Raw genomic sequence first — 27054 nt, 5'->3', positions numbered from 1 at the left:
CCCCAGGAGAAGCCAGCAAGCAAGACCTGAGGGCAACAATCTTCTGCAACTGTAGTTCCCCTGTTATCTGGTATTCACAGGTAGACTGTTCCTGGGCATGGAGAGTCGGCTGCAAACATAGGCCTCCATGAGAGGAGCCTACTGAATCTGGCCAATGGCCCACCTAGCACAGCACCCTGCCTCCACAGTGGCTGAACAGGTATCATAGAATCAGAAGGGTCCCTGGCGGTCATCTAGTCCAACCCCCTGCAAGGCAGGAATATTTTCCCCAAGGTGGGGCTCGAACCCATGACGCTGAGATTAGGAATATCGTGCTCTGCCAGCTGAGAAACCCACAAATCTCCCCTCCTCCTGCTTCCCAGGCACTGGCATACAGAGGCAGGGCAGAGCCTCTCCTCCCCCCTCTAAATCAGCTGGATCCTCTTTTAAAGCCATCCAGGCAGGCGGCCATTGCTGCTTCCAGTGGGAGGGAGTTCTGCAGTTTAACTGCGCTACGCGAGTAGTTATTTCAGCCTTGCAGCTTTCTCCTTGCTATGTGTGTTTTTCTGGAGCGGATTGTGTGTGTGGGGGGGGGGGGAACAGTAGGAAAAGAAGGTGGGAACCCATCTCTGAACCAGGTAAAGGTGGCAAGGAAAGTGGGCAACTTTTTGCCTTTTGCACAAACCCTGCGCCGCACAACATTTTGAAAAGACAATTCTGTCCTTTATTACTTCTGCAGAAGGAGAACGGGGGTGGTCAACTGCTTAGATGCTGAAGGAGCATTTCATACATGGAGGGGCCAACCCACATCCCCCTTGGTTCAGGCAGGCACAGAACAGGGAACGACCCCCCCAAGAGGCAAATATACAGCTTTCATAAAAGCAGCCATTATCCATGCAAGGAGCCTATGTGCCAGCTGTCCCCCCCCTGCCCTCATTTGAGTGCACACCACCCACCCCCCTCCACCTCCTTCCCTGGAATCCTTCGCAGGTCGAAAATCAGGGTGCCCCCCACTTCCTCCGACTGGGGGACACACATCCCCCCCTCAATATGGAATCGTTCCTCGTCTCCTTTGCCAGAAGCCCCTTCACACAGTCCAGAAAATAGGTGCCCCTCTTCTCCCCACAGGGGATTTCTTTCGGGGGGTGTCCGTGAGTTTGCCCCCCCTTAGACGATGTTGAGGTGCTTGTCTTCGGGGAGGCCGTACCCGGCCTTGTGTTCCTCAAAGAGCAGGTTGAGCTTCTCCAGGTACGTTTTGTGCAGCTCGTCGATGGCCTCCGGGGACGGGTGAGGGGTCTTGGGCACGAGGATTGGGGCCCCCACTGTGGGTGGGTGGGAGACAGAGAGAGAGAGTTAGAACCTAGCACAAAGAAGTATTCCAGCTGCTTGACAAGCCCCAAATTGCAGGGGGTTGGGCTGGATGACCCCTGGGTGGCCCTCGCAACTCAATTCTATTACTCTGTCCCCTGGGGTTACCTCCCCCCACACTAATGGCTTCTTTTAGGGTCGCAACAAACTCCCACTGGCTAAGTGCTTAGAGCAGGGCAAGGCCAGGATTCGGCCCTGAAGGATGCTAGTTGCACAGCCAAGTGCTTGACTGCCCCCCCTCAAAATCCACCCACCCACCCACTGCAGGCTTAGGGGGCTGCTGCGGCAAGGGATTCCTTCGCTATGATTCCAGCATTGTGGAAGGGGGCTGGACTAGAGGACCTTTAGGGGCCCCTCCCAACACCACAGTTCTATGGTTCCTAGGCAAACGCACCACCCAGCTCTCCCCTGACCCAGCATTTGGGTCGCAAATGTGGAAGTTTGCAGCAAAAAGGCTGGGCGGGAGAGGGGGGATTGGGAAAGGAAGGCGGCAGAGGGAGGGGTTAGCCTTTCCCCTCCGAAAAATAATACGCACAAGTGTCAAAGGGTCTGGTTTTTGGCTTCTGCAAAGTGAGACCCCACCCCCTTGGGAGTTGCAGCAAGCTGAGTCAGCCTGAAATTTCCGCCCAGGCCAAAGTCCAATGCGACGGCTCTGCCGCCAGGAGGGCCCAGAGGGGGGGGGGCACGTTGCAAAAGGCAGAGATGGTGCAGAAGGCCAGAGTTGGCCGGGGTGGGGGGTTCTTGCATCAGCCCAGGAGCAAAGTGGGGCAGAGACAAGAGGCCCAGGAGGAAGTGGCCAAAACGGGAACCTTTGGGTGGGTAGGAGGGGGGGCCCCACTGGCCTCGTCCAGAGATGGCTTTGCATAGAGTCGGAAGGGCTCCCCAGGGGTCATCCAACCCAACCCTCCGAAATGCAGCGCTCCCGATTAGCCTCAGATTAAAAGGCTCCCATGAAGGAGAGCCCGCCACCTTCCGAGGTCGCAGAAGCAAAGAACTGTATGCGGGTTGGGTGGGACCCCCAGGGGCCATCTAGCCCAACCCCCTGCAATGCAGAGATGGCGGCCAAAGAATCTCAGGCAGGCCGATTGACAGCCACAGGTCAAGCCCACCTGGGAGACCCCACCCCATTCCATCCTGGAGGCCCCCCCCCACTGCCCCCGTGCCCTACCCACCGACGGTGTAGATGGGCCTCCGGAACGGCAGGAGCCCAAAGTTGTACTGGAAGACCCCCCGGGCGTGGAAGAGGGGCAGTGCCAGCCCCATGGCCTTCTGGAGCCGTTCTTGCATTGCCCGGATGAAGGAGCCCTGGGGGTTGGAGACTTGGTTGAAGAGCTCGTTCTCCCCGAAGGAGAAGACGGGGACCAGGGCAGCTCTGGAAGGGAAGGAGAAATGGGGGGCGCAGAGAGAGAGAATGAACAATGGGCATTGTTTCCTTCCTGGCCGGCAGGCTGCACTTTAAGGACCCCGCTGGATCAGGCCGGGGGGGGGGCACTCAGTCCAGAAGGCTGTGTCCACTGTGACCAAATACCCCAAAGAAATCTAGGAATCTAGATAGACAGCTCCTGGAACAGGAGGTTCCATAAAAAGAGCCCCACTGGTATAATTCGTAATCAGTTAGAATCATAGAGTTGGAAGAGACCCCAAGGGCCATCCAGTCCAACCCCCTGCCAAGCAGGAAACACTATCAAAGCATTCTTGACATATGCCTGTCAAGCCTCTGCTTAAAGACCTCCAAAGAAGGAGACTCCACCACACTCCTTGGCAGCAAATTCCACTGCCAAACAGCTCTTACTGTCAGGAAGTTCTTCCTAATGTTTAGGTGGAATCTTCTTTCTTGAAGTTTGAATCCATTGCTCCGTTATGGCTATGGGTCTTATTCCAGTGCTTTTTTTCTAGGGGGGGGGGTGCTGGGGGGCACATACCCCGAAACATTTTGTGAATCTTTGTATTTTTTTGTTCATTTACTGTATTTATTTTTCCCGATTTTAACTATAAAATGGTGATTTTCCTGAGTCAAAAAAATGAGAGTACCCCCTAAGCACTGTCTTATTCTATAAACACAACACAGAAACTCGTGAGGAATAAAGGAGGACTGAATATTTGTTTTTAAACCGGCGGTGAAGTTGTGAGGTTGGACTAGAGGAAGATGAAGGCTGACTCTTATTATTATTATTATTATTATTATTATTATTATTGACTTTTGGATGGGAAGGAAAAGGAATGAACCTGTGATGCCTGGATTTAAAATGGGGAAGTGTCAGCTAGCAGAGGGAGGAATATCTGGGCATTGCTTGGGATTGAACGTCAGATTATTAAAAGGAATTTTGCAGAAATAACTGATGGATGGATAATTGGAAGTCACTTTTACTTCTCCCTCCCTCCCTCCTGTTATTTTCTCTCTCTCTTTCTTCTTGCTTTTCTCTTTCCGATATCTTGTTTTGTTTCCGTTTTTTTTAAAATTGTATGTTGAAAAGTCTTAATAAAATTATATTTAAAAATAGCCCGGCTTGATCAGGGCAAGGGAAAGGCTGGATTTTGCTACGGACAAGTCAAGAGGAGCAACAGCATAGGGGACAGACCACACCTGCAAACCGAAGTCTGTTCCTCCTGCGGCCCCGCCTCTCCCGCCCAGGGATTGGCACCCACATGGGCCAGGGCAGGACCACCCACCCACCCACTGCATTGCCCCCCCCCCTGCACCCGCAAACTCACCCATGCTGCAAGGCCATCTTGATGAAGCCCTTGCGGTGGAGAAGCTGGAGGGTCAGAGCCCCGGGTCGGGCGTCAAGCGACTCGGGAGGCCCCCCAACAGCGATCACGGCCACCTGGCCCCCGCCTTCGTGGCCAAGGAGGTAGGCAGCGCTGCTCTTGTCTGAGGAAACCAGCCCTGCGGGGAAAGAGAGAGAGAGAGAGAGAGCTCCCTTCCAACTCTACAATTCTGCGATTCTAAAGACAAACAACTTGGCAGCCATCCCCGTTTCCTGTGGCAGGGAGTTCCACAGTTTGTGCTGCGAGAAGGACTTTCCTTTCTGTGCCCCGACCCTTCAAACGTTCAGCTTCCCCAAGTCCCGGTGCTTTGAGAAAGGAAGAACAACTTTCCTCCACGATGTTTTAATTTGCTGTTAAGCCCCAACCCAGTTGGACGGGTGGCCTATAAATTATAGTAATAATAATAATAATAATATATCCACCTTTTCCATGCCACACATGATTTCATAGCCTCTTGCTTGCCTTTAAATTTAAAAGCCCCCCCTTTCCTCATGGGGAGGGGGGTCACCCCATCATCTCCTTCTGAACTTCTCCCAACTCTTCGATATCCTTTTCAAGGCGAGGCGACCAGAACCGTATGTACTCGATTCATATAATGGCATGTGGGGGTTCCTCTTGCCCCACACCCACCCACCCAAGCCCAACAGCCCCCTGCCTGGGTCTCCCAAGCCTCTCACCGCCGCTCATGATGTAGTCTCGGAAGAAGGGCACCTTGAACCAGAAGGGCAGCATCAGCAGGTGTGGGGTGAGTCCTGGGAAGAGGGCCGAGAAGCCGGTGCCCTCCGTGCAAAAGTTCCCGAAGGCGCCAGCCACCAGCACTCCGTGGGGGTGGAAGCCAAAGAGGTAGTTGCGGGAGGGGTCCAGCTCCACCGTCTTCACCAGCTGCCGTGGGGAGAAAGAGGGGCGCAGGGTGAGGAAGCAGCCGGAAGCATGGGGGGCAGGCGGCACAAGGGGGGATGAAGGCAGGAAGGGGAGATTCCTGACCCCTCCCCAGGCTTCTCGGGCAGGGGAAGGCACACAAAGGTGGTAGGGGGAGAGGGCTATTTGGTGACCCCCGCAATGATGGTGCTTCCCCCAAATGTTGTCACTGGGCTCCTGCACTGCAGAGGGTTGGGCTGGATGACCCTTGGGGGTCCCACGCGCAACCCTACAATTCTGCGGCTCAAAGCCATTCTCTGGTTCCCAGGGCCAGCTGCATTGGGGAGCCCCACTTTTGACCCCTGATGGAAACCTGCAGCACCCCGTGGAGTTTTATTTATTGCACACCAAAAAAATAACACCCGAGAGCAATTGGTGGAGAGAGTCGGTCAATACATCTATTGGTAAAAGCAACTCTTCAGAACAATCAAAGAATAAAGCCAATAAAAACAGATTAAGACATTGGCTTTCTAAAGATCTGGTCAGGCCTTAGAATCACAGAGTTGGAAGGGACCCCGAGGATCATCTAGTCCAACCCCCTGCAATGCAGGAATAGGCAGCTATGCCATACAGGGATCGAACCTGCAACCTTGGCATGATCAGCACCATGGTCTAAGTATCTGAGCTATCCTGAAGGTCTGTCGAAGCAGAAAATGTTCTCGGCAGAGAGTCCTGCAAAGGCACCTGGCTAATATCAATAGGCAGGGAGTTCCAGAGTTTTCTTACAAATGCAAAGAGGGTATTAGGAGGCACCTGCAGCAGTGCCGCCTCCACACTGTGGAAGGAAAGGCACTCTGCGCATGCTCCACGCCTCAGCTCAGCCTTGCCCTTGCAGCCTCCACCAGGCTCACGCACACCCTTCCAATATGGGGCAGACACTGACCCCCCTCCCACAGGGCTGCAGAGCTTTTATGGGTCTGCGAAGGGCTCCAGGGAAGTCCTCTATATACAGAAGGAATGTGGCTTTTCCTGAATGTTTGCTCCTGCTGTTCAAACAGATGTGGAGGTGGAGTTTGCGCTCAGGTCAAGTGGGGCAAGAGAAGGAAGTCCGGTAAGGGCTTGGGGAGGCAGGCAGTGGGGTGGACCTCGGCCAAAGGAGGCTGTGGAGAAGCTGGATAGATAGAGATAGATTATATCTCTCTGCATATTACTATTAGATTTTCATAACTTTAACCAATTAATTCTCCATTTGTTATACATTTCTCTTATTTGACTTTACATAGAACAACTTTCTGTCTGCAAGAGGCGGTCCGGCAGTGGTGCGGACTCCGTCCGAAGGCGATGGGCTCCCCTTCCTCGGGGGGGGGGGGGGTTAACAGAGGTTGGCCGGCCATCCGAATCAGGGATTGGTTAGCTGCAATTCCTGCAATGCAAGCGGGTTGGGCTAGATGTCCCCTGGGGACCCCCCTTCCAACTCTTGCCTTGGGCATCTGTCTCTTTTCTGGGCTGAAGTGCAGCATCAAAGTGCCCTCCCTGGGGCGCAAGCCTGGGCAGTGTGTCTGGAAGCCCTGGGCTGCCCAGATGCCAAGACCCCCCCCCCGACCTCCAAAGGAAAGCAGAACAAGACGTCTGGCACCAGCCTGGCTGCAACGCTGCAATTCTCTCCACTCTGCCAAGGAGGGCACAGGCCACACACAGGACCCAAGACACACACACACACACACACACACACACACACACACACACCCCACGCCCTGCTCACCGTCATGGGGAAGTAGTCTCGGAAGTAGCACCACACGGACCAGTTGCGCACCCAGTTGGAGCGGCGGCCCCCTCTGGCGGGGGTGTCCCAGTCCAGGTACAGCCAGGCGGCGTAGAGGACAGCCAGCACCCAGCCGTCTCCCAGGAGCAGGAGGAGGAACAAGACCAGGCAGCATTGCGCTGGGGAGAGAGGCAGAGGCAGGCCTGGGTTACGTTAGGTGCCCTCAGGAGGCTAGTCCTCAGTGTTCGCCCCATGCAGGAAAACAAACACACATACAATGCCTGCAGATCACAGGCCCCTCCAAGAGGTTGGCTGCTGGGAAAGGGACCAGCCCCTGCTCTACCCCATCCGATTCCTGCCTTGCAGGAGGTTGGGCTGGATGACCCTTGGGGGTCCCATGCGCAACCCTACAATTCTGTGGCTCAAAGCCATTCTCTGGTTCAAGGGAGGTTCAGCTTGCTCCTTCACGATACATAATGTTTCTCTGGAACATGATGATAATAATAATAATAAAATTATTATTTATACCCCCACCCCGCGCTGTGAAAGGAAAGGCATTCTGTGCATGCTCCATGTCTCAGCTCAGCCTCGCCATTGCAGCCTCTGCCTCTGGCTGGTTAACATCCAATACCTTTTGAAATATGGGGGGGGGGGGAGGGGGTCTTTCTTTGCCTTTCCTCTTGCTTGATTATTTTGTGTTTTTTATATTGGATTTTTAAGCTGTGAACCGCCCTGAGATGAAGGTTGGTACGCAAAGTTAAACAAACTATACAAGGCAGTAAAGTGGCAATGAATGGCTGCTCAGCAGCCAGCAAAAGGGACCTCTCTCTGCACATGCTCAGAGGCACTCCGCTGAGGCCTTGGCCCCAGAAAACTGCCTCTGAGGCAGAAGCTGTGTTGGGATGCTGCAGAAGGGACCCCTCTCCAAGCCCCCCCCCCGCCCTTTCCCAGCCTCCCGCCCACCTGTGCAGCCATTACCTGCTTCCTCCAAATCGACATACTCTTAGCAGGGCAGATTCTGCACCCTGCTTTCAACCAAGCTGGCAGAGTCGCCCCCTTTCCTAGTGGGGACCTAGGAGGAGGGAGCCCCCCCCCGGCGTTCAGCCAAGCAAGGCAGCCCCACAAGCCGGGGGGGCGGGCTCCTTGAAAGGCACCAAACTTTCCCCGCCTCAACTTTTTTTTGTTAAACAAACCCCGGGAGTTTTCAGACAGAATTGTACAGCCCCCCCACAACAGCAAAAAACCCTGCAGCCCCCCCCCCTCGGACCCCTTTCCCCTGAAATAGGCACAGGAAAGTCTCTTCTCCCCCCGCCCCGAAATGGGTGCCTGCCTCTTTGCCCCATGCTGGCAGCGCCACGAAACCAGCCCCTTCCCTCGATTATTGCCCCATAGGAGGAGCCCCCCACCCCACCCCTCCCGCAAAGGACCCCCTCCAAAGACCTCACCCAGCGCCAGGAAGGAAAAGACCCACTGCAGAACCGCGGCGGTTTGGAGGCGGCGCCGCAGCGGCAGCCGCAGCGGAGCGAACTGGACCAACATCACGAGCGCAGCGGGGCAGAGACCGGAGGCAGAAAGCCCCGCCCGCGCCGGAGACGAATCTTATCAGGGGCAAAGCCCCGCCCCCCGTCTCGCCCCCAGGCTCTGATTGGACGGGCAGCCGCCCCGCCCGCCTCCCAAATAGGCAGGCTTCACCTGGCAGGCCGTAATCCCACCGGCCAAAAGCTGCGCCGGTTGGATTTGCGCCTGCTCAGCAGGCACGGCTGTAAAAGCGCAGGGACGAGGCGGCGAGTCCTTCTGGACAGGCTGTTTGGGGATGGGTTGTGGCAAGGAAGGGTGAGCCTTTTATTCAGGTGCCTAACGAACCCTAGAATTGTGGAGTTGGAAGGGAACCCCAAGGGCCATCTAGTCCAACCCCACCGCAATGCAGCTGACGAATCCCTCGCAGGTGGCCTGGCCATCCTGCCTCTCTTTTAGAAACCTCCGCCACCTTCCCAACAAGTTAAAGGGGACTGAGACAGAAAAAGGAAGCCCCGCTCTTCACCCCAGACACAGCCTCGAGGGAATCACTCTGCACATGCTCAGGGGCACTCCTTTGACATGATTTCACATGGCACCCCCTACCAGCCAACCTGTGTGCCCCCCCCCCCCCGCCTGGGAAGCTGGCTCTGCCCTCAGAGGGAGGTGTGGTGTCTTGAATGTAGGAAGAGATCAGCAGCAGCAGCAGGATCAGGCCCAAGATGCCCCCTGCCTTTCTCCCAGTGGCCAAGCAGGTGCCCCAGCACGCAGGATTCCCCTGCTCCATCTGTCCATCCCATAATGCCACCCTATTGGGTCAGTCCTCGCCTCTGCAAATATTTGGAATGGAGACACACGAACCGTGGGTACTTTATTATTATGCAAGTAGAAAGGTGCGCAGGGCTGGTGTTTTAGCCCCCAAAATCGCCCCTTTCCCCCGAGAGGGTGGGGGCCCTGCTCTCTTTTGGCCTCAAGAACATCAGGAAAGCCCCAGGGCTTCATCCTGCTCTCACAGAAGGAGGATCTGAGAGCATAGAATCATAGAGTTGGAGGAGACCACAAGGGCCATCCAGTCCAACCCCCTGCCAAGCAGGAAACACCACCAAAGCATTCTTGGCATATGCCTGTCAAGCCTCTGCTTAAAGACCTCCAAAGAAGGAGACTCCACCACACTCCTTAGTAGCAAATTCCACTGCTGAACAGCTCTTACTGTCAGGAAGTTCTTCCTAATGTTTAGGTGGAATCTTCTTTCTTGTAGTTTGAATCCATTGCTCCATGTCCGCTTCTCTGGAGCAGCAGAAAACAACCTTTCTCCCTCCTCTATATGACATCCTTTTATATATTTCAACATGGCTATCATATCACCCCTTAACCTTCTCTTCTCCAGGCTAAACATACCCAGCTCCCTAAGCCGTTCCTCATAAGGCATCGTTTCCAGGCCTTTGACCATTTTGGTTGCCCTCTTCTGGACACGTTCCAGCTTGTCAGTATCCGTCTTGAACTGTGGTGCCCAGAACTGGACACAGTATTCCAGGTGAGGTCTGACCAGAGCAGAATACAGTGGTACTGTTACTTCCCTTGATCTAGATGCTATACTCCTATTGATGCAGCCCAGAATTGCATTGGCTTTTTTAGCTGCTGCATCACACTGTTGACTCATGTCAAGTTTGTGGTCTACCAAGACTCCTAGGTCCTTTTCACATGTACTGCTCTCAAGCCAGGTGTCTCAAGCAGCAGCATCTTTCTCTCTCCTCACTGCTGATTTCCACCAACTGGCATTATTTATTATTATTTCCAAAGCTGCTATTATTATTATTATTATTATTATTATTATTACTGTATTATTAAAGCTTGAAAAACGGAAGGAAAAACAACATACAGAAATCAACATCTAATAGCAAGCACTTTTTTTTACAACAACAACCAAAAGAGAGAAAATACAGAAGGAAAGGCAAAGACTTCCGATTCTAACTACCAGCTTTAGAAACTGCAGAACTCTTATTCCATAATAACGTTCAACTTTTCTACTTTCCGTAACCCAAACGTTTCAGTCTTCAAACCCATTAACCGCAAGCTTGGTTTCCTTTTTCGCACAGGAAGTCCGTAAGGGGTTTCCAATCATTAATAAATGCAACCATGTTTTTCCCTCTAATTGAGAAAGTCAACTTGGCCATCGCTGCCAAATCCCTAAATTTCAGAAACTGTTCTTCCCCAGGAGTTAAGTCATAGGTCATCGAATCACAACGTTGGAAGGGACCACAGTCCACAGGGATCATCTAATCCAGCCCCCTGCAGTGCAGGATTCTTCTGCCGCATGTGGGGCTCGAGCCCACCACCTGGAGGTCAAGGGTCTCAGGCTCTACTGACTGAGCTCTCTTTCCATCTCTGCGCATCTCTTGCGGCTGTGATCCCATATTGCAATAACCTTCCATATTCGCTCCCATAATTTGGGCATTATTCGGGGGCAGTTGGCTAGCAGCAGAGGGGGGAGCGTTTACAGGGCAGCCACCCCTCCGGTTGTCTCAGGGCTCCTCACGACATCCCTGCAGAGCAGGCCAGCTTCAACAAGCTCCCTTTGCAGCCAGAAGGCCATCTCCGCTCAGGGAGCCCGATCCTGCAAGGGAGGTCGCTAGCTCCCACCTGGGAGAGGGAGAAGCAAGCGGAAGAGGGGGCTAGGGGTAGAAGGGGGCGGGAGGCAGCTCAAGAAATGCTACCGCCCCCAGGCGTCCATTGCCCCCCTCTCAGTGGCGAAGGATGGCGTAGGTGCTCTCTCCCTCGGGCATCGGCGAGGGCATCTTCTTCCCTCTGCCTGCGGCCAAGTTCAAGTCCGCATACAGGAGGCCGCCAGAGTCTTTGGGGGCAAGCGGTGGTGGCGCACGAGCAGGAGGCTGGGGGGAGGCAGGAGGAGGGGCTTTTGGACCTGGAACAAGAGGAGGGAGGGGGGACAAGGCAGGTTAGAAAAAGGAACAGAGCATCCCATCCCCTTTCTCCTCCTCCCTTCAGCAGAGCAGCTCAGATAATCCCTGGGCAGAGGAAGGAGTCTGCTCAGAGGAAGAGCCCGGCACCCTGTCCTCACAGTGGCCAAATACCCCTAAGAACCTAGGAATCGAGATAGACTGCCTCTGGCCATGGAGGTTCCACCAGAACAGCAGAAGAGCCTGGCTACCTGCCTCAGGCCACAAGAGACCAGCCCACCTAGTCCAGCGTCCTGTTCTCACCCAGGTGCCCCAAAGGGGCCTAACTACAAGAGCAACCCTCCCCTCCTGCGGCAGGGAGTTCCGTAGTTGAACTATGCGCTGCATGAAGAGGGAACTTCCTTTTATCTGCCCTGAATTTTCTGCTTCACAGGATGCCCAGAGTTACAGCATTATAAGAGAGGGAGAGAAAATCATGCCCCTATCTCCTTTTTTGCCCACGGCTCACCTTCGATGGGAAACTCCTCGTATTCTCTCTCCTCTGGCTTCTCCTTGCTCTGGGGCGATGCTCTCCTGCAAGATAAATCCAAGGCGGTCACATGGGTGCCCCCCCTCGAAGCACCCTGGGGCTGTAGGGGGTGCCTTGCAAGAAGGATTAAATTCCAAATACTAACTGATGTAAAAGAAAAAAGGCGGATTTTCACCACCAGGCTTAAAACGGTTGTTTATGCCTGTTAACTACAGCAGCTAGAATTCCTTATGCACAGAAATGGAAAGATGAAGAAATTCCCACCGAAGAAGAATGAATAAGTAGTAAAGGGATGGGCTGCGTTGAATCAGAAAACTAACAGCTTAAAATAAGAGAACCAAACGGGGTGAATGGAAGCCTTTTCCGGTCTATTTAAATCAATGTTATAGAATGATGAATTCGTGAGCAGGATTCGAACTGTGAGCAACAGATGGAACGAGAGGTTATTGCGTTGTTGTTATGATATACGGTAAGAGAGGGAAGACAGGGTGCAGCAAGGGGGAGAAATTTCAAGAAAAAAACACAATGGGAAATGGGATGGGAAGGTGACCAAACCAAAGAAGAAGCATCGATTATGTACTGGAATGTTTAGGTGGTTTTTTTGTAAATGTAGTTTTAGAAAAGGAATCTCGGCCAAAACATCCCTGACAGGTGGCCACCCAACCTCTCCGCTGTGAGCTGAGCTGGGCGGATGTCCTGCCCACTGGTCACCAGGCAGCCATGGCAGAGCCAATCTAGGGCCACGGTCCTCCCCCCTCCCCCCCCCCGCAGTTAGGAAGGAGACCAGCAGGAGGCAGGAGAGGGACTCACCTCCTTTTGGGGCACTTTGGGCAGCAACCTGGAGAGGAACAGAGAGGAGAAAATGGCCTTCAGAGAGAGCAGTGCAGGGCTGGGGGGGGGGGGGCCAGGTGCCTCCGCAGGTGAGATGCAGGAACCATCGCCACACTGGGAGGGAGCCACATCTGGAGGGCCAGGTCGGAGGGAGAGCCGGCCCCTGGCACAGCCACCACCCTCTCCCTGCCCCCTGCAAACATCCCCCTGTACCTTTTCTCCAGGCGACGAACGCCAGCAAGCCCAGAGCGACAGCAGCTGCAACGACTGCCCCGGCCACCAGAGCCACGAGGTTGACGCTGGGGGGGTCCGGCATCGGAGGACCTGATTGTGGGGGGAGAGAAAGCAAGGGCCCGGCTGAGGCAAAAGCAGGAGGCACCCACAAGCACCCACAGGTGCAAGGGCGTTTCTTCTGAGGAGGGGGGCACACACATAGCAGCCCCCCAGGTGGATGCAGTTCCCTGCACCCTGAGTTGGGTGTCAGCATTAGGCCGAGAGAGGCAGACCCCCGAGAAGAGGCAACGTCTTGCAGAAACATAGAATCGTACGGTTGGAGGGGACCCCCAAGGGTCATCCAGCCCAACCTCCTGCAATGCAGGACTTGCAGCCAAAGACCCAAGGAAGGAGAGGCCTCATGAGTGATTCTGTCCCACTGTCACGCTGCTCTTACGCTCAGGAAGTTCTTCCTCATGTTTACTCCTGGATTGGGCCCTGTCCTCCAGGCTGGCTCCACTTTCCACAGGGCAACCCTTCAGGTGTTTGAAGGTGGTTATGCTATCAACCTCTCGTGTTATTTCTGCTGCCGGGGGGGGGGGGCAGCACTTGTGGAACTCCCTGCCTCAGGTGCTGAAATACCTTTGGGTCCTCTGTGGCCCCTCGATTCGGGGAGGGTAGAGCCCCATCTTCTGCTCTGCCTCAGGCACCACTGACACTTCCCCCCCCCAAATACTGAGCCAAAAGGAGGGCCAGCCCTGGGGAGAAGGAGGCCGCTGCAGAGACTGGCGTGGGGCAAAGGGCCAAGACTGATACAGGCACAGAGGCTGAGCCAGCTCACCTGTGACCGTGAGGTTTGTCCCCTCGATGTTTCGCCAGTGCTTCTCACCGTTGTGAACCGTCTGCACAGAGACGCGGCAGAAATATAGGTTGGAGTCCGACTCCTGCAGATTCTCGATCTGGATTGACGCATCAAGCCTCTTTGACACGTCCCCGACCAGAGACACCCGCCCTGTGTAGTTCGGGTGGGTGAACCTCTGGGTGGGGTCGTGGGTGTGGTTGAAGATGAACTCTCCGTGAAAGTTCCCTAAGCGCCAATACACCTCGGCCGTCTCTTTCACCTCCCAGGTGTAGTTGAAGGTGCAGGTCAGGGTGACGGATCCCTTTGGCCTGGCCGTGAGGTGGCAAGGTTGCCACATGTGGTATTCCCGGAAGCAAGTGGTACAATCTGCGAAGGAAGCAGAACGGAGAGAGAGAGAGAAGGAGAGACAGGAGAATCATAGAGTTGGAAGAGACCACAAGGGCCATCCAGTCCAACCCCCTGCCAAGCAGGAAACACCATCAAAGCATTCTTGACATATGCCTGTCAAGCCTCTGCTTAAAGCCCTCCAAAGAAGGAGACTCCACCACACTCCTTGGTAGCAAATTCCACTGCCGAACAGCTCTTACTGTCAGGAAGTTCTTCCTAATGTTGAGGTGGAATCTTCTTTCTTGTAGTTTGAATCCTTTGCTACAAGAAAGAAGATTCCACCTAAACATTAGGAAGAACTTCCTAACAGGAGACAGGAGAAAAGACTGTTTATTTTAGTATTGCAGTTAACAAATAAAATGAAAATTCTCTGGAAGCATTAATCAAAGTTTGGGAGCAAGTACTTTTCAATGAGAGAGCCCCAGCAGAGATTTAATATCACAAAACAGGCACCAGGCAAATATTGGCTGTTTTACCTTTAAAATATCTCCTTCTAAGTCACTTCCAAAAGTTTCCCCACCTCCCTTAGCATAAAAAGATACCACAGATTTGGTAAGTTAAAAAATGGTTTACTTACAAAGTCTTTAAAGGTCATTTTCATGTGTTTTCCCATACAGCAGCAAGGGAACACAGGCAGTTCAACTTAGTTTCAAAAAGGGTAATAGTTTCAAAATTATTTGTACAGAAACACAATGGTAAAAAAGATAAAGGTAAAGGACCCCTGGGTGGTTAAGTTCAGTCAAAGGTGACTATGGGGTTGTGGTGCTCATCTCACTTTGAGGCCGAGGGAGACGGCTTTTGTCCACAGACAGCTTTCTGGGTCATGTGGCCAGCAGAACTAAACTGCTTCTGGCTCAACGGAACATCACAATGGAAACCAGAGCGCATAGAAACGCCGTTTGCCTTCCTGCCACAGTGGTACCTATTTATCTACTTGCACTGGTGCGCTTTCAAACTGCTAGGTTGGCAGGAGCTGGGACAGAGCAACGGGAGCTCACCCCGTCGTGGGGATTCGAACCACCGACCTTCTGATCGGGAAGCCCTAGGCTCTGTGGTTTAGAGCACAGCGCCACCCGCGTCCCTAGAAACAAAAAAATGGCTTGCTAACTCCACAGGGTCTGAGCTCCAGAGCATCTAGCTCAGGCATCCTTACTGGGAAGTTCACATGGTGAAAAAAAGAGAAAGAAAGAACAAAGAGTTTGATAACTCTTCCTCCCAAGTTGAGAGCATGTGACCTAGCTAACCTGTCAGGACAGCTTACTCTATGATCTTAACCTCTTCATGCATTAGTTTAATCAGGTTAGTTATATAAGGCTGGATTTATCGCACAAAAAAACTCCTTGGGAAGGAGCATAAGAACGTAGGAAACCCCCCAGGCAGTATGGGAAAGCAAAAGCTTCTCCCAGTCTTATTCTCCAGTTTTTTTAAGATAGACTAGCTCTGTCCATGGAGGCCCCCTTTAGGAACCATAAGAAGCTAAGGAGAGCCAAAGGGGCCCATCTACTCCATCATTCCACCCTCACAGTTGTCAAGGAGAAACAGGATCTGAGCACAAGAGCTACACTCTCCACTCCTGGGATTCAGACACATCAATGCCTCCAACAGAGGACGGCAGAGCTCTCTCCTCCCCCAGGAACTCACCCAATCCTCTTTTAGAGCCATCCAAGCTGGTGGCCGTTCCTGCCTCTTGTGGCAGGGAGTTCCATAGTCTAACTAGGTTCTGTGTGAGGAAAGGGCTTCCTTTTATCTGACTTGAACCTTGCAACATTCGTGGCTCACCTGTCCCATCTCTAGAAACAGGGCTGCCATACGTCCAGGTTTTCAAACCCGGATGTATGGTGAGTTGGGCTGTTTTTATTTTAAATTTATTTTAAGAAATCAAAGAAAAGGCTGAGTATTATTTCATCTGGCCCTCTGCCACTCAAATGGGAGGGGGGGTTCCCAGTGGGCTGAAGTGGGTGGCTTTAGAAGAGGATTTTGCAAATCCTTGGGAGAGAGCTATCCAGGGATATTAGCCACAAGGGCTGTGCTCTGCTTCCACGGCTGAAGGCAGCAATGCCTCTGAATACGGGTTAGAATAATAGAATCCTAGAGTTGGAAGAGACCACAAGGGCCACCCAGTCCAACCCCCTGCTGAGCAGGAAACACCATCAAAGCATTCTTGACATATGCCCGTCAAGCCTCTGCTTAAAGACCTCCATAGAAGGAGACTCTACCACACTCCTTGGCAGCAAATTCCAGTGCCGAACAGCTCTTACTGTCAGGAAGTTCTTCCTAATGTTTAGGTGGAATCTTCTTTCTTGAAGTTTGAATCCATTGCTCCGTGTCCGCTTCTCTGGAGCAGCAGAAAACAATCTTTCACCCTCCTCTATATGACATCCTTTAATATATTTGAACATGGCTATCATATCACCCCTTAACCTTCTCTTCTCCAGGCTAAACATACCCAGCTCCCTAAGCCGTTCCTCATAAGGCATCGTTTCCAGGCCTTTGACCATTTTGGTTGCCCTCCTCTGGACACGTTCCAGCTTGTCAGTATCCTTCTTGAACTGTGGTGCCCAGAACTGGACACAGTACTCCAGGTGAGGTCTGACCAGAGCAGAATACAGTGGTACTATTACTTCCCTTGATCTAGATGCTATACTCCTATTGATGCAGCCCAGAATTGCATTGGCTTTTTTAGCTGCTGCATCACACTGTTGACTCATGTCAAGTTTGTGGTCTACCAAGACTCCTAGATCCTTTTCACATGTACTGCTCTCAAGCCAGGTGTCTCCCATCCTGTATTTGTGCCTTTCATTGCTGGAAGCTGCAGGAGGGGAGAGCTGCTCTTGTGCTTGGATCATGCTTGGGGGGCTCCCCGTATTGGGGCCCCTGGTTGGCCCCTGTGGGAAGAGGATGCTGGGCCAGGTGGGCCCCCTCTGGCCTGATCCAGCAAGCCCTCTTATGGTCCTTGGAGGAAGGCCCTGGTTCCCCCTCTGCCCATATCTGTGCCTTGGGGGGGGGGTGAGAGTGTGTTGGGGGTTGTCTGTGCTCCCCTTCCAACCTTGCATTCCTCCGAACCACTTCGAGGTGTCGGGTTCCAATCTCTTGCATCTCTGAAATGCCCCATCACTCTCGGCAGCTGTCGCCCCATTCAGCGTTTTGGATGAGTCCACACTCCCTGTTGCGGGAAAATAATAATAATTCAAGAGAAGTGAAGCCATGGGTTCGAGTCCTACCCTCTAGCAGCAGGAGAAAACAAGCCTGCTCCCTCTTCCATGGGGAGATATTGGGGAGACGGCCATCCTCTCTCTTCTCAGTCTCCTCTTCTCCAGGCTAAACAGACCCAAAGGCAGAAGTTGGTGGGTTTCTGCTTTGAAAGGGAAGTAGCAAAAGCTCTTGGTGGTTTCAGGGAGAAGGAAATGTCATCACATGAGGAAGGACAGGCCTTTCCCTTCGTGTCAGTGGGGGCTGCTCTGAGGGATACAACCGAAAGTGTCCTTTGGTGGCAAATCAGGGGACTAATTTATCATTTAAGAACATATACCAAGAGCCCTGCAGGCTTAGACCAAGGGCCCACCTAGTCCACCCTCCTGTTCTTTGAAGCCACCCAAGCCGGTGGCCACCCCTGCCTCCTGTGGGAGGGAGTTCCGCAGTTTAACTATGTGCTGTGTGAAGGAGGACTGGGTGGACATCAAAGGTCTAGGCTCAAAGGTCTAGGGGAGCGCCCTGCTTTCCTAGGAGCCAGCATGGCCAACGGTCAGGGAGGAGGAGGAGGATGGGACTCCCTTCCGTGAAGCCAGCTTTGAAAGTATGAGCCCCTAAAACCAGTTGGAAGGGGTCCCCAAGGGTCAAGCAGGATACCCCCAGTTGCTGGGGGCCACAGGAGGGGAGAGAGTCACTCTCATGCTCTAATCCCGCTTCCTTCAGCCACCGCAAGAACAGGATGCTGGACTAGATGGGCCACTTGGGCCTGATCCAGGAGGGCTCACCTTCTGTCGTCCGTCCATCCCCCGAGCTTCCTCCCTGCCCTGCCGCTGCCTCGCCCTTTCACTTACCTCCACCCAGAAGCAGCAGGGGCAGCAACAGCCCCTGGAGGATCATATCCTTTGCTGCTGGGGGTGTGTGTGTTTCTCTGGTGGGCTTCAGGGAGTAGGAACAAGACCCCCCCCTGGAAGCCCAGCTGCAGTCGCAAGAGCCACACACGGCCGGATCCAGCCAGCCTCTTCTCCCTCCAGCGCTGGAGATTTGGGTGGCAGATTGAGCAACAGCAGAGCACATCCGACAGGGAAGTCCTGTTGCCACTGCCAGCAGACACCCAGCAGAAGAGGAGGAGGAAGTGGGGTGCTGGGGCCGCATGAAAATCTGGGAGGCCTCTGAGCCCCTCAACCTAGCCATGAAAGAGGCACCCCCCCTCCCTGGGACTGGGAGCGAGCTCCTGCCCGCTTGCATAACTTGGCCAAGGACACCCTAATTGGAGGTATTTAAGCAGAGGTTGGATGGCCACCTGCCTGGAATGCTTCATCTGAGATTCCTGCATGGCAGGGGGTTCGGCTAGATGACCACTGGGGGTCCCTTTCGACTCTCCCGTTCTGTGGTTCCCTGCAGAGCTGGCTCTCACACCACAACAATGGCTGCTGTTGTTGCCCAGTGAAGGTGCCCCCTTTGCCCTGGGTGTGGGCATTGGTCATTTGGATTTCTGTGGCTAATGTTGCTTCGTTTGAAACTGAATATTTCATTTTTCTTCTTCTTCGTTTTCCGCTTAGACTGTGTTTATTTCTGCCCCGCAGGTAAAAAAAAACCCAGATTCTCAGAAGCACTTTCAATAAAGAAAGAGATCGCCCCTTCCTGCAAGAAACAGGCACCTGCCGGACCCCCGGTGAGGTGAGAAGGGAAGGGGATTCAGGGACACAGAATGGCACAGCTGGAAGGGAACCCCAAGGGCCATCTAGTCCAGCCCCCTGCAATGCCAGAACCACAACTAAAGAATCCCTCTTTGCCCTGATTCTGCCACAATGAGCCAACCCCCCCCCCCCCGGGTACCCTCCAGATATTGTTGTCAGTTCCCCTTGCCAAGCTTGCTGATGCCATCAAAATGCCCCACAGCTTCTCCTTGGCATCTCTCCCCCACAATGGCAACGGGGCTTTCCTTAAGTATTTGCAATGCTACAGATGAGGTTTCCGCTTCCTCCTTTGTAGTGACTCCAAGCAAAGAGCGGTGGGGGGGGGGGAGGAGGAGGTGTTCCTTATGGCTTGTAAACCATCATTGTGTGGGATGCTCATCAATGGCTCCTCCTCATCCTGGAGAGTAGTGACTAGTGGGAAGAGCCACAGGGTTCTGTCTTGGGCCCAGTCTTATTCAACATCTTTATCCATGACTTGGATGATGGGCTTGAGGGCATCCTGAGCAAGTTTGCAGATGACACCAAATGGGGAGGGGTGGCCAATACCCCAGGGGACAGGATCACACTTCAAAATGACCTTAACAGATTAGACGACTGGGCCAAAGCAAACAAGATGAATTTTAACAAGGAGAAATGTAAAGTACTACACTTGGGCAAAAAAAATGAAAGGCACAAATACAGGATGGGAGACACCTGGCTTGAGAGCAGTACATGTGAAAAGGATCTAGGAGTCTTGGTAGACCACAAACTTGACATGAGTCAGCAGTGTGATGCAGCAGCTAAAAAAGCCAATGCAATTCTGGGCTGCATCAATAGGAGTATAGCGTCTAGAAGATCAAGGGAAGTAATAGTACCACTGTATTCTGCTCTGGTCAGACCTCACCTGGAGTACTGTGTTCAGTTCTGGGCACCACAGTTCAAGAAGGATATTGACAAGCTGGAACGTGTCCAGAAGAGGGCAACCAAAATGGTCAAAGGCCTGGAAACAATGCCTTACGAGGAACGGCTTAGGGAGCTGGGTATGTTTAGCCTGGAGAAGAGAAGGTTAAGGGGTGATATGATAGCCATGTTCAAATATATTAAAGGATGTCATATAGAGGAGGGAGAAAGGTTGTTTTCTGCTGCTCCAGAGAAGCGAACACGGAGCAATGGATTCAAACTACAAGAAAGAAGATTCCACCTCAACATTAGGAAGAACTTCCTGACAGGAAGAGCTGTTTGGCAGTGGAATTTGCTGCCAAGGAGTGTGGTGGAGTCTCCTTCTTTGGAGGTCTTTAAGCAGAGGCTTGACAGGCATATGTCAAGAATGCTTTGATGGTGTTTCCTGCTTGGCAGGGGGTTGGACTGGATGGCCCTTGTGGTCTCTTCCAACTCTACAATTCTATGATTCTATGGTATACAGAGATTCCACGTCCATAGTGGCCAGTATAGTGTTGTTGGGAAGAAACATTTTGTCAGTTTGGGAGTGAAAAATGGTTTCAGGGCTGTTTCCCTGTGCTGCTTCACACATGTGGCCCATGCTTTGTACATTGATGAAGAGTTATTATATATATAGATAAGACCTTAATTTGTTTATTTCTGCCGCTTTAAGGATGCCAAGATCTTGTCCAGAAGGGGATCAGGCAATGCAAGGAGGAGGAGGAAGGGGCTCTGGGTGGCAGGTCTGCAAACTTTTCTCTCTCGGATCCCAGAGTGAGCTTTCAAGGATGTTCCCCATCCTGGAGTTTCTCTGCAGCAGCTGCTGCTAGCTACTATAGCGTAAACTGGTTTTCTGGCAGGAAACACAGGGAAAGCATGGCCAATGTCCCTCTTGCTTTGAACTGGGTGAACTGGGAAGAGTCCCAGAGGGAGGGGCCACCCCACTGAGTAACAGGTGCCCCCCCTCTCTCCACCATCCTTTCCTGTCCAGTGGATCTTTCCCAGAGGGATTCAAATGTCTCCATGAAAGAAATTGTCCACAGAGTTTTGCACGGGCAAAGACCCCCCAGCTCAGCTCATGCTGGAAAGAGGGGGTTCTAGTTCACATCACAGATAATTTATAACCTAAGACCGTCCAGATCCTTCTCCAATTCCTATTGGTTAAGAAATTGCAGTTTACAGGCTTCCCGATCCGATGTCCCTCTAATATGCACCCCCCACCAATAACATAAATCCCATGTCCAGTCAAATTAGCCGTTTCTCCAACAGGGGTGTTCTATAATATTCATGTCGTCAGATATGCAGACGACACAACCTTGATGGCAGAAAGTGAGGAGGAATTAAAGAACCTTTTAATGAGGGTGAAAGAGGAGAGCGCAAAATATGGTCTGAAGCTCAACATCAAAAAAACCAAGATCATGGCCAGTGGTCCCATCACCTCCTGGCAAATAGAAGGGGAAGAAATGGAGGCAGTGAGAGATTTTACTTTCTTGGGCTCCTTGATCACTGCAGATGGTGACAGCAGTCACGAAATTAAAAAACGCCTGCTTCTTGGGAGAAAAGCAATGACAAACCTAGACAGCATCTTAAAAAGCAGAGATATCACCTTGCCGACAAAGGTCCGAGTGAAATTGGACATGCCACTCACTGTTGGCATTCTTTGGCAGATGTTTGATGAGCAAACGCAATGGATTAGATTTAAGGTTGATGAAATGGGGAATGAAAGCAGACCAGAGAAGGGTGGAAAGTGGAGCTAAAGAGGACACAGAGACTTTGGAGAAAAATATCAGTGAAGGCCCCTTCATGGATCACTGCCTTGTCGTGGCGAAGGGGCTTAAATAACTTAGAGAAGTTATGTTTTGGCCAAGTATGATCTTTTGGTGCTGGAGGAGACTCTTGAGAGTCCCATGGACTGCAAGAAGATCAAACCTATCCATTCTGAAGGAAATCAGCCCTGAGTGCTCCCTGGAAGGACAGATCCTGAAGCTGAGGCTCCAATACTTTGGCCACCTCATGAGAAGAGAAGAATCCTTGGAAAAGACCCTGATGTTGGGAAAGATGGAGGGCACTAGGAGAAGGGGACGACAGAGGACGAGATGGTTGGACAGTGTTCTCGAAGCTACCAACATGAGTCTGACCAAACTGCGGGAGGCAGTGCAAGACAGGAGTGCCTGGCGTGCTCTGGTCCAGGGGGTCACAAAGAGTTGGACACGACTAAACGACTAAACTGTTGTCTTTGTCCATGGAGTTTTCATGGCAGGGATACTGGAGTGGCTTGCCAGTTCCTTCTCCAGGTGGCGTGCTATGGTCCATGGGGTCACGAAGAGTCGGACACGACTAAACGACTAAACAACAACAACAAAACGACTAAACAACAACACAGGGGCCTTCCACATCTGCCCCCCCCCCGGACCCCGTGTTCGTTTCATTCCTTGTCTTGGTCTTGTTGGAGCCATTTCTGAGCCCAAGGCACCTCCTGCCACTACGCAGACTTTTGCCTCTTCTCCATCCCAGCCTTTCCTTGGGAGCCAAGGTAACCCCGCACCCCACCCCATGGCCACCCTCGCCTCCCTTGCGGTTAGTCCGGATCAGATGTGGGCTCCTTGGGGCAGAGTCCTTGGCACAGGTGGAGGAGGTGGGGAGGGGAGGGGAGGGGAGGGGGCAGCCCCTGGAGCGCAGGCTTAGAAGGAGGAAAACTGAAGGCAGGGAGAGAGAGGGGCGGGCTCCATGCGCTCGGCTTTGCAAGGGTTAAAAGGAACAGAGCTGGATTCCTAGAGAGGACAGGAAGTGGAGGGGGTTGAAAGTGTTCCGGAGCGGAAGCCGCTCCCTACCTTCCTCCCACCCACATCCCTTCCTGCTTCCTTCTCTCTCCTGGACTCTGGTGAGTGAGTCTCCTCTCTTAGGCTGTGCTGGGGGTCCCAGAGGTGCAGGGAGGGTTATTTCATCAGAAGGGGCAGAATAAGTTTGATTTCTATTTACAAACTGGGGTGGGAAGGAGGAGGAGGAGGAGGTCCGTCTAAAACCTTAACACAAAGCATAGCATGTACACAAAATCACAGAGGAAGGAGGAGAAAGTGAAATTCAGGAATAGGAAGGGGAAAGAATCTCCAGGCATCAGATCAATACTGTAAGGGGGGGGCTTACAGGGAACAGCCACCCCTCGTCAAATCCAGCTCTTCGAATGGCTCTGACAACAGCGGAAGGACAGGGGACAGGAAGGAGGAAGTGAGAGGAGGGGGGCCACGTGGGGCTCAGGCAGCATACAAGAGCCCTTCCTGCAGCCTGGGATATCAGCAAGGAAGGAGGGGCCAGCAGAGACTTCCAGCAGGGAAACAGCAGAGGGACGTCCTTTCAAATTCACCCCGGAACTGAGGGGTCCCCAAACTACTCTGCTGGGGAGGGAGCCAAAAGCGCCATTGGGAGAATCTGATAGCACTCAGGAGACATGTTTTCATGAAGCTCTTGCATTGTAAATAACTTCCACAATAAAAGTACTAAAGACAAGATGGTTTGGAGTGTCATTGCTCGAGGGTAGCCAGCAACCGCCCTGACAAATACTTTTCCCACTAAGAAATGCAAACTGACAATACCATGCCGGGCTTATGAAGTGGGGTGAGGAGCAAGCAGAGGAAATTGGAACCACTGGAGAGGTTTAGAAAGGGGGCTTCTGTTGGGAAGGGGCTGCCCCATTTGTGCTTCTCCAGGGGCAGGAGAATATCTAGGGCAGGAGAATCCCTGCAGGGCCTCTGAGGCTCCCTTTGCTTCTTCCTCTCTCCCAGGACCCTGCAGCTTGTTTTGGCTCCTTGACTCCTCAGGAAGGATGAAAGAGACAGATCCTGCAAAGCTAGCAAGGATGGAAGGGGGAAGATGGACAGTGGACCTGGTCAGGTTGTCTCCTGCATCCCTCCCCATAACCTCTGAGCATTCCCTCCCAGGGACCTCCGAGAGATCTGGTGAGTCCTAGAGGAGTGGAGATGGAGGGATGGAGGGATGGAGCCGAAGAGGTATTGGGGCTTGCTCAGCTTGGGGGGGGGGAGGCAGGCAGGTGGATGGAGATGGAGAAGGGGAGCACGTATTCGGGCTCTTCCACCTGCTTGTCTGCGCCTTTGCAGGCAATTTTTGCTAGGAATATATCCCAGCTCCCCGGCCACCTCAATGTATCGGCAGCAGTTGTCAGCAGTATCCTGCTGAAACTCAGCTTTATTTCTCCTTGACATCTGCAGGTGAGGCTGTGGAAATGCTGGGCCAGGGTCTTGCCTCCGTAATGGACTGGATGAGAGCCAACAAACTGAAGCTCAGTCCAGATAAGGCCGAGGCATTGTTAGTGAGTGTTGCCTAGACCAGATGGCTGGGAGGTCGCCTGCTCTTGATGGAGAGTTACATCTCCTCTGAAGGAGCAGGTTTGTAGCCTGGGGGTCCTCCTGGATCCTTTGCTGTTGCTTGAGGCTCAGGTGGCCCCAGGGGCCCAGAGTGCCTTCCATCAGCTTCGCCTGGTGGCCCAGCTACGCCCCTCTCTGGACAGGGAGAGCCTAACTCCTGTTGTCTATGCTCTGGTAACCTCAAAGTTAGATGACTGCAATGCGTTATGCGTGGGGCTGCCTCTGAAGACGGTTTGGAAACTTCAGCCAGTGCAAATTCAGCAGCCTTGTTGCTCACCGGAGCAAGACAGTTTGAGCATCTCACACCCATCCTGGCCTGACTGCACTGGCTACCAGTTGGTTTACATGACCAATTCAAAGTGCTGGTTTTGACCTATAAAGCCTTAAATGGCTCGGGACCACAATACCTCAAGGACCGCCTCTTCCCATATGAACCTACCCAGAACTGACTGGGCCGCACCACTGCCCAGCCGGGATAACTGACTAGGCCGCAGCATTGCCCAGCCGGGAAAACTGACTAGGCCGCAGCATTGCCCAGCCGGGAAAACTGACTAGGCCGCAGCATTGCCCAGCCGGGAAAACTGACTAGGCCGCACCATTGCCCAGCCGGGAGAACTGACTAGGCCGCACCATTGCCCAGCCGGGAGAACTGACTAGGCCGCACCATTGCCCAGCCGGGAGAACTGACTAGGCCAAAGGCCGTAACCCACCACCGCGTCCTCCGACGCCTCAGCGCCCACCGCCAAACGCTGCAAGCAGAAATGGTAACCAAGACCACAAAAATTCCACCCTCACCACGACATACATATCAACCCCACAAACAACGTCCAAGCAACCCAAACACAAAACCAAAAAAAGAAAGAAAAAAAAACCTCAACAAAATACACCCACCCATAACCACCAGCACTCACAAATAACAAAACCACTTCCAGATACATTGGACCACATTTTCTTTTCCTGCAATTATGGTATTAACGCGAGAAGGCGATTGCTGGGTGCTTTGCAGGCTGATGCATCGATCGCTGCATTGCCAACTATTCAGCGGTTACTGTCGGATAATAATGATGGAGTTACTTTAGTGGTGGCTGAGTTTCTGTGCTCGCTTTATGCAGAGAGATTGGGCCACTGTGGAGAGGACCAGGGGATGTGTGGCGAATTTGAAACCGTTATGTTTTTGTTTCGCAACCGACCTATCGAAGGGTTAACCCAGACTCCTGGTTAACTGACAGCAACATTCCATGGGAGGCGTGGCCTGCATGGGGTTTAAATGTCAGTTGGCGGTTGAGGGTTTTTTGTGGGGGAGCTTGGGTGGTTGTGGAGAAGGTAGACTTAAGAGTAGATGAAGTAGTTGATAGGTATTCTGCTATTTGATTACCAAGAACGTTACCTGTGAAATTAAGTTTGTACCAATGATACCAGAAAGCAACCATTGAGATTCAAGCCAAAAAATATCCATCTCTAAAGTGTCAAACCAGTAGTCGTCTATTTCAATTTCCAGCTAAGGTATCCAGGAACCCAGTTGGTGGGGAAACTCTTTTAAACTGTCAAAACTGCCTTTTAGAGGAGGAAGGTTAGTTTGTGGCTGAGAGTGCACCAAGAAAAGGGGGGGGGCTAAAGGAGGAGACAGGTTCTGGGTGATAATAAAGTTACCTCAGGAAGGAGGCTAGCTTGACAGTGAGGGAGTTTCTAGTGAAGTAAAAACCCTTATCTGAGTACATATAGGAACAGTCTTACTTACAGCCCCGAGTCTATAGAGGTACCTGGTCACGTTTAGGCTGGAAGAGGACTCTCTTTTATTTTTGAAAACCCACGAGTGCTAGAGGGTTTAAAGATAGGATAGAGCAGGGGTTCCCAAACTAAGGCCCGGGGGCCGGATGCGGCCCAATCGCCTTCTAAATCCGGCCCGCGGACAGTCCAGGAATCAGCATGTTTTTACATGAGAGAATGCGTCCTTTTATTTTAAATGCATCTCTGGGTTATTTGTGGGGCCTGCTTGGTGTTTTTACATGAGTAGAATGTGTCCTTTTATTTAAAATGCATCTCTGGGGTATTTGTGGGGCATAGGAATTCGTTCGTATTTTTTTTCAAAATATAATCCGGCCCCCCACGAGGTCTGAGGGACAGTGGACCGGCCCCCTGCTGAAAAAGTTTGCTGACCCCTGGGCTAGAGGGATAAGTGGGAGGTTTGATTTACCTCAGAAATCCCTGTTAGTGCTTTTAATAATTGAGAGGTCAAAGTTATATGGCGAAAGGAAGGGACCTATTCGCCTCAGAGTGCTAATTGAAAATTGATCTATCGTTTTAAAATATTAATTTAATTAATATGTATTTTATTTCATGAAGTCTATAACGTGAATGCTTTAACCCATAATGTTGTTGTGAAGCTCCTGAACTTGTCATGCCTAATGAAGGTTATTGATATTGATATTAAAACCACTTCCAATTCACACAAAATGCACAAGAACACAGACAAAAATCCCCAAAACCACACGCCACACCAACTACCCGAAAATCGGCATACAAATCATCATGTTAAGAAACTTCAATCAAGCAAAACTTTGTAATGGAACACGGCTAGCAGTAAAAAAACTATTCCCTAGCATCATAGAGGCAACAATATTGACAGGCGCATTCAAGGGTGAAAATGTCCTCATCCCACGCATACCTATAATTTCTGCAGATCTACCATTTCAATTTTGAAGATTACAGTTCCCAATTCGATTAGCATTTGCAATGACACTCAACAAATCACAAGGGCAAACTTTGACATTCTACGGTTTGGACCTACAGACAAATTGCTTCTCACATTGAAAACTGTATGGTGCATGCTCAAGAGTTGGAAATGCAGAAAATCTCCATTTCTTATCAAACAATGGAAAAACA

General features: G+C 52.1%; 2 protein-coding genes and 1 pseudogene across 2 annotated transcripts; 1 reads left to right on the top strand and 2 right to left on the bottom strand.

The window, feature by feature from the left end:
* Window positions 1-733: 733 nt before the first annotated feature.
* Window positions 734-8310, bottom strand: LOC118095143 (2-acylglycerol O-acyltransferase 2). Its single transcript, XM_035136163.2, has 6 exons — window positions 8182-8310; window positions 6737-6915; window positions 4794-4998; window positions 4060-4234; window positions 2520-2719; window positions 734-1301 (listed from the first exon to the last, which is right to left on the bottom strand). The coding sequence occupies exons 1-6, from the start codon at window positions 8273-8275 to the stop codon at window positions 1147-1149; spliced, it is 1008 nt and encodes a 335-aa protein (XP_034992054.1). The 5' UTR covers window positions 8276-8310; the 3' UTR covers window positions 734-1146.
* A 1787-nt stretch (window positions 8311-10097) lies between these two features.
* Window positions 10098-17335, bottom strand: LOC118095144 (paired immunoglobulin-like type 2 receptor alpha). Its single transcript, XM_060281976.1, has 6 exons — window positions 17035-17335; window positions 13581-13967; window positions 12740-12850; window positions 12506-12533; window positions 11675-11739; window positions 10098-11171 (listed from the first exon to the last, which is right to left on the bottom strand). The coding sequence occupies exons 1-6, from the start codon at window positions 17192-17194 to the stop codon at window positions 10993-10995; spliced, it is 930 nt and encodes a 309-aa protein (XP_060137959.1). The 5' UTR covers window positions 17195-17335; the 3' UTR covers window positions 10098-10992.
* Window positions 17336-22641: 5306 nt separating this feature from the next.
* The window catches only part of LOC118095142 (zinc finger protein 420-like), a 29828-nt pseudogene continuing 25415 nt past the window's right edge, over window positions 22642-27054 (top strand).

This window comes from Zootoca vivipara, chromosome 13, assembly GCF_963506605.1.
Source record: "Zootoca vivipara chromosome 13, rZooViv1.1, whole genome shotgun sequence".
Classification (NCBI taxonomy): domain Eukaryota; kingdom Metazoa; phylum Chordata; class Lepidosauria; order Squamata; family Lacertidae; genus Zootoca; species Zootoca vivipara.
This window is presented reverse-complemented; position numbering and strand designations above follow the sequence as displayed.